The sequence below is a fragment of the Nuphar pumila genome, chromosome 15, assembly GCF_984573655.1.
Source record: "Nuphar pumila chromosome 15, dmNupPumi1.hap1.1, whole genome shotgun sequence".
NCBI lineage: Eukaryota > Viridiplantae > Streptophyta > Magnoliopsida > Nymphaeales > Nymphaeaceae > Nuphar > Nuphar pumila.
In genome coordinates, this window is record NC_143263.1 from 82,542,292 (window position 1) to 82,549,264 (window position 6,973).

Consider the following 6,973-nt stretch of genomic DNA (forward strand, 5'->3'; position numbering starts at 1 on the left):
TTTCGTGGCTTTTTAGCTTGTCATATTTGCTCTACTAAAGAATAATATGAACATTAGCAAGACAATGCAGATGGAGCAAGGATTAATGACTATTTTTTTTTTCAAAATATGATGATATTATCAATGTAAAACAAAACTTTTTTTGAAGGGAAAAGCTCACAATGATTTGAAAATATCGGCAATTTATATATATCATGATATTGTCCCGATAGTATCATGATTTTAGCGTGTTAACCAGCAGACAGAGGAAGGAAAGAAGGGAAGGAGGGAAAAGGAACGAAAAAAGATGTCCCATATTTTTGGTTTTCCTTTTTTTAATGTTATTTCTTAAAAATTTGCGACTTTTTTCTGAGTATTGAAAATCTATAATATGTCAAGATTTTCCTCTCTGAGATATAGCCGAGATTGATATTTGTGACTATGATTAATTGTGTTTTTGTAAATGTATTCACATCTCTAGGTTCGGCCTCTACTAAAGGCAAACTCCGAATGGACGATTGAGGATGCTCAAATTTTGTCGAAAAACTTGACCATGTGTAGGAGTTAGAAAGTAAAGTGTAAATTTAATGGTTATGCAACTAATTTGTTAATCTCGTGTCATTGTTTTCGTTATATGCTATGTCACCATGTCTACTCCTTAGGTGGGTAACTAATAGGAAGAGGGATCCATCGGCCAAACATCTTACTTCGTTAGAGAAGAAGGTATGCTTGTACAGATTTTGAGTTTTTAACTTAAGATTGCATTCTTTTGACCGTTTTACTTCTAGTTGCTTGTTGTTAGGCATAAAATCTTGGAAGATAACACTGTAAAGTTTATTGGTCAGTTCTTTATATGGTGCTTCAGAATCATGGCCCTGCCTCTCTAATGTTATGTTATGCTTGGAATCACTATGACTAAGAATCTAAACCTTCCGGTAAATTAGTAAATAAATTTCCATGGTTATTGGGTAGATACGAAATCCTTGATGTTAATGACGTGAAGATAAGCATATTTCAAGCTTTATCCACCAGAATTGCTGATAAATTTTCTACACATTGTGGCTTGGTTTTTCCGTATAACTATTGGTGGTCAGTATAGTGGATTCAGGAAAAAAACAATTCTAGCTGACTCATTTATGTATGGCTTTCCACGGCCAGTATAATAGGCACTACATACTTCTTCATGATCTCGATTTTGGAGATGCTTATTGTGATTGTAAGCCAAATTATATAAGGATACTGTGAGGTGTCTAGAAATATAGAAGCAAAAAGCAAGAAACATTAAGGGAATAAAAAAAAGCTAGAAGAGACTGAAAGCACTGGCCTTTAAAAAAAATGAGGATATAGGAAGCTGGATATGATGATAAGGTAATGTGAGGAACCAGTTGGGAATTGAGACCAGATGGGTCTGAGGCATTGGCAATTGATAGGGGGTTGAAAACCAAGAACATCTTTGAGAAGATAATACATAAATAAAAAATTTATGAAAAAAGTCTGCTGAAACTGAATGTAGCACAAAGCGTGCACAGAACTTTGGTAACAAGCAATGTTTCCAAATCACATCTCCCATTAGTTGGATCTGTGCTTCATTCAATGGAAAATTTTGTTCTTAGGAATTCATGATTCCTGGTGTGATTCTCTATCATCAACGAGATGCATAAACAACTTGTGTGAACCGTGTACCAACCATGCTACTGACCTGCTAGCACAGACAGGCTGCTTGTGTTGAAACTTGAAACAAAAGGCTTTGGCTTTTATGAACTCACTGGTTGTTCCTTGGATTTGAATTGGGGAGGAAGGATTAGTAGTTCCCCGTGTTACCACTCTGCTAGAAATGGCAGGATCCATGATAGATTTAGGTAGACCAGAAACATAGATTCAGGTTTACAATATGTTATTGCCTCTGTATTATTGAGGAGAGCCCGCTACAATTACCCAACACAAATTGTTTTGTAAACAACTTTTACATGACACTAAAGGATTGAATGGCATCATCATCAATTCCATCACCCTAATTCGTGCCTGTCCACACAAAGTTTGTTTCCGACACTGATAGAAACTACATACAGTTGTATACTGTCGACTCATTACACTGCCGAAGATTAAATGCCATCATCACCTTCACTGGTAAAAAGGATCATCTATCGCCTCAAGAAGGTAGCCACTTAATTAGAGCAAATTCTAACATTATCCCCTTGTGTAACTCAAACAATGGAAGAACAAATGGGAGGGAATGAATCTTTTGTTTGTGGCGGCGGTTGCTTCTGCGTTGCTGCGGATGGTCCAACCATCCTGAGTGTCCGTACCTTGTCATCATTGGATGATTTTCAATGGCCTCATCATCAGATTGTCTTCGTGGTCCAATATCTGCACACAGCATGCACAGCTTATGAGATTTTTTTTTTATTTACAAAAACATGCCTAAATTTTGGGTTATTTACAAACACCTTGCTTAACTTTTGAGATATTATGGATACATGCCTAGTTAACATAAAAATTCTCAAAAGTAGGCATGTGTTTGTAATATTTCAAAAGTTAGGCATGTGGGGTCTCTTATGTGAGCATGCATGTATGTGTGAGAGTGCTTACGTGGCAGTGGTACACGTATCCGGGCTCGGCGGACGCGTCGAACGGGTAGGGGCCGTCGTGGTGGAGGAGGGAGAACCTGACCACCATCCTGGTCAAGTGCCCGGGCATCATCTTGAACACGTTCTTCCAGCCCCTCTCGTGCTCCGGCACCGGAATACGCTTCCCGACGGCGTGCTCTTCCGCTCGGCACCCGACCGCGTCGTTCTTCTTCCTTTTCATGCACTCCCTGAGCTCGTCCACCCCTACCAGCCCCCTCTGCTCCAACACCACGAACAGGCCGAGGTGCACGTGCAGCGGGTGGTTGTCCTCCGTCAAGTTGATCACGTTCCACACCTCCGAAGTCCCGGCCTTCGGCGTCTCTGTCGCCGGCGCCTCGTACGGTTGGCCATTCAGGTACAGGTGAGTCGGCTCGTCGCCGTTCTCGTACTCATACATTGCTATATACCTGATGACCACAGCGGTACGTTCGTTCGCAGCCGGAGATGGTAGCAAAGCCGCCAGAAATGGTGTCGACTCGTCCCGCACAGGCAGCGGCGGTCCGATTATCACGAACTTCATGACGACACCATTGCTTCTCGGGTCGGCTTGATCGCCGGAAGGATAAGGGTAGGGCGCGTCGTTGGAAAGAACGGCGGTTTCGACGCCAGACGTGGAGAAGTCGACAACGACGTCGGCGATCTCCGACGGAGCCAGCAGGAACTTGGCGGTGGTGACCGGGTGGGGCAGGTAGGCGGAGTCGGAGCCGACGTGAACGAATTCGAGGCCGCCGGTGAGGAACAGCCGGAAGAAACGGGCGTTGCTGGCGTTGATGATGCGGAACCGGTACCGGCGGCGGTGGACCTTTAAGTACGGCCAGGCCTTGCCGTTCACTACGATGGCTTCGCCAAAGTACTCCGGCTGCCACTGCGGGTGGATCTCCGGATTGTTGCCAGTGGCGTTCATGAAGATGGAGCCGTCCGGCCGGAAGCTCCGGTCGAAGAGGACGAGGTGGCGGTCGAACTCCGGCCCGGACGGGAGGCCGAGCGGGGCCTCGGCGGAGGGGTCGCGGACGACGTAGGCGCCGATTAGGCCGGCGAGGAGGTTGACCCTGGTGAGGCCCATGGCGTGGTCGTGGTACCAGAGGTTGCCCGGGTGCTGGACGTTGGGGTAGAGGTAGGTCCGGTTGCTCCACGCCGGGCCCTTCTCCTTGAAGCGGCGGGTGAACCAGGCCATGGAGTTGCCGTCGCTCTCCGGGCCGTGGATGCCGCCGTGGAGGTGGACGACGGTGGGGATGCCGGTGCGCCGCCTCGTGGGCAGCGCCACGCCGGAGATGGTGGGGTCCCACGGGAGAATGTGCCGGCGGGGCAGGTAGTTCTCCCACGTGACGAGGGTTGGGGTGCCGCGCAGGGCTTCGATGGTGGGGCCCGGAACCGTCGCCGCCTCCGCGGTGGTGCCGTATGCAAAGACTCGGGTCACCGGTAGGTCCCGGTGGAATCTCTGCGTCGCATTCAAGAGGAGAAAACAAAACCGCCAAGTCCAACAAATTAGACATGTTTTCATCATCGATAAAATTGATGAAAAATAAAAAATGAATTTTTACATAAGAAAATAAAAAATAAGGTTTAACACTAGTGTCGTCGACTGCATAACATTTTCTGTTTTTTTTTTTAATAAAACGAAGGTTGCGAAAATCATTTTTTTAATAAAATAAATATTAAAGTTATTTTAATCATTTTTTCCCAATAAAATAAATATTACAGTTATTTTTAATCATTTTAATTATTTTAATCAATTATATGGGTTTGCGGTAAAAGCAAAAAGCTTAAATGTGATAGCAAACAATTGGGTGGTTTATCTATAATAAAGGGAAATTTTCAAATGCCCCTCACACTTTTCAGTCTAATTCACGTGCACACCAAAAGCTTGAGAGTTTGCAAATTCCTACCAAAGTTTTCTCATTGTTTAATCAAATTCCTTTAATCATAAGCTAGCATTGGGTTGTCTTAATTTACCCTTATTTTAAAAGTATAGATTTAGGGCTTTCAACGAGTATATCCTATGTATTTAATGTAAAAAGTTAATTAACTACAATGACACTCGAAATCTTGACCTTTTCAATAAAAAATTTACCATGATAAAAACACTTTTTCTATTTTATATTATTTAGTTTTTCATTATTAGCAGTTTAGAAAAAAAAAGTTTATGTGCATCACATATTTATAGACACCCATTTTTTTTAATATTTTTCTAAGAAAAACAGTTTTTCTTCAAAATATCACTAGATTTTCTCCCCAATAATTTCTAAAGAAAGAGGTTTTGCGACTATGGTATGGTGATTACTGGATCCGACCAACCAATGGGGGCTTGCGCTTGTCTGGCAGGAACAGTTAGTGCAAGTCACCTTGTGTTGGGAAGGTGCAAGTTTCAATCCCTATGGTATAGTAGTCCCTTTCTAACCAATGTTGTCAGTATCCGACCCCAATCGTATCGTATCGTGCAGAAAAATGATACGAAACTAACCTGAATTGGTTATTTTTTAATAAATATAAAAAACTTTAAATTAAATTTTAAATATTGTTTTGATTGTTTTAACGCGTGCCATGATTGACACTTTAATTATTTTTTAGCCGATTCAGAAGTATTCACCTGAATCGTAGGTTAAACCATTCAGACCCGATACCGATACTGACAACATTGTGGGTAACCCCAGCTTTCTCTGCCAAAAAAATAGGGATGGCAGTGGACCGGGGGAAAGCGGGGCCCCGCCCCGCCTCGCCCCGTTTGAACTGGGGATGAAGGGTATGAAACGGGGATGGAGGCGGGGAGGAAGGTTAAAATCCATCCCCCTCCGGGGATGGAGGCGGGGATGGACGTGCACTTTTCCCCGCCACGATCCCCTCCTCGCCCCGTTTGGACTGGGGATGAAGGGTATGAAACGGGGATGGAGGCGGGGAGGAAGGTTAAAATCCATCCCCGTTCGGGGATGGACGTGCACTTTTCCCCGCCTTGCCCCGTTTGGACTGGGGATGAAGGGTATGAAACGGGGATGGAGGTGGGGAGGAAGGTTAAAATCCATCCCCGTCCGGGGATGGAGGCGGGGATGGAAGTGCACTTTTCCCCACCACGATCCCCGCCCCGACCACTTTTCCCCGCAGTATCCCCGTTTGAACCGGGGATGGAGGACATGAAACGGGGATGAAGGCGGGGGTGGAGGATAAAATCCATCCTGGTCGGGGATGGAGGCGGGAGTGGAGGATAAAATCTTGAGGCGGGGCGGGGGTGGAGACCTTGTCCCCCGCCCCGCCCCGCCTCGCCCCACTGCCATCCCTAGAAAAAAATGGTGATTTACTGGATCCGTATAGGCAACAGCCCATGTGTGTTCATATTTGTCGACTCTTGTATACGTGGCATCTTTTCATTTGCTAACAGCTCCACGGCCACGGCAGTGGATTTGTGGAAATGGCAGCAACCCTAACGAAGAGACTAATGGATCAACTAAATATGAAGGTGCAGTTTAGAGAGAGAGAGAGATGGGGTACCCAGTTTTTCTTGAACATGCCAATCCTCAATGTCTCGGAGACGGGGACGCCATCTTTAAAGCTGTAAGCACGAATCCTTGGCATATCAGGAAGTTGGTCCACGAACTTCTCAAGAAAACCCAGATCCAGAACCACTTTGTTTCCTGAAGAACTGGAACTTCCCTCCGAGGTGACGACCAAAAACGATGAAGAAACAATGAACAGCAACAGCAGCAGCATCTTTGCATTGATCAACACCATCATTACCACCCTCTTCTTTTGATCTTGGTTCCCCTTTCTCACCCAGGGAAAAGCTAAAAACTAAAAGAAAAGAGAAAGATCACGTCCTGCTTCTGTAAACTAACATGGTAGGAAAGAATACCTCATCTTTTCTGGGTATATTCTGTTCCAAAAGGGTGCTGGCTATGAGAAGAAAGAAGGTGATATCCGTCTCTCAGCAGGAGTGGAAAAAGGTGAACTTGAAAAGTCTATGATTGGTGTCAGAAAGGTCTATTATTTCACAAAGCAGGAAAAAGCAAGAACGCGTGAAGTCTTTTGTCTGGATTTGTTGGAATTTTATGGATTAAATAACCCATTTTCTTCCTCATTTTTTTTTCTTTTCCATGAGCTTTCGTCAGTGGACGACTCCAAAGTCTTTCTGATATATGTCCAAGCATGAAAGCGATTTCTGACAGAGTTGTTTGTCCATCGGATAGTATTTTATCTGTACTATATAACCACTACTTTTATCCTGGAAATTAGTGACCCTTAAAAACAGTTTTTATCTACTGAACGTGCTGAACACATAAAAAAAAAGTTACAGCTATGTTTTGAGGAATCTATTATTTATGAAAATCATGCTTTGGATCGCATCAAGTTAACCAGAAAATTCGATGTTTGTATCATCA

General features: G+C 44.2%; 1 protein-coding gene across 1 annotated transcript; it reads right to left on the minus strand.

Moving 5' to 3' along the window:
- Positions 1-1,858: 1,858 nt before the first annotated feature.
- LOC149815791 (multicopper oxidase LPR1-like) lies at positions 1,859-6,769 on the minus strand. Its single transcript, XM_089989676.1, has 3 exons — positions 6,087-6,769; positions 2,569-4,044; positions 1,859-2,346 (listed from the first exon to the last, which is right to left on the minus strand). Exons 1-3 carry the CDS (start codon positions 6,327-6,329, stop codon positions 2,293-2,295), a joined length of 1,773 nt encoding a protein of 590 aa, XP_089845802.1. The 5' UTR covers positions 6,330-6,769; the 3' UTR covers positions 1,859-2,292.
- Positions 6,770-6,973: the final 204 nt, after the last annotated feature.

Coding starts and splice junctions, on each gene's coding strand:
- LOC149815791 (XM_089989676.1), bottom strand. CDS start 6,329: ATGATGGTGTTGATCAATGCAAAGATGCTGCTGCTGTTGCTGTTCATT. Junction 4,045..6,086: donor GCATGTTCAAGAAAAACTGG/GTACCCCATCTC, acceptor AATGCGACGCAG/AGATTCCACCGGGACCTACC. Junction 2,347..2,568: donor GATACGTGTACCACTGCCAC/GTAAGCACTCTC, acceptor TGCTGTGTGCAG/ATATTGGACCACGAAGACAA.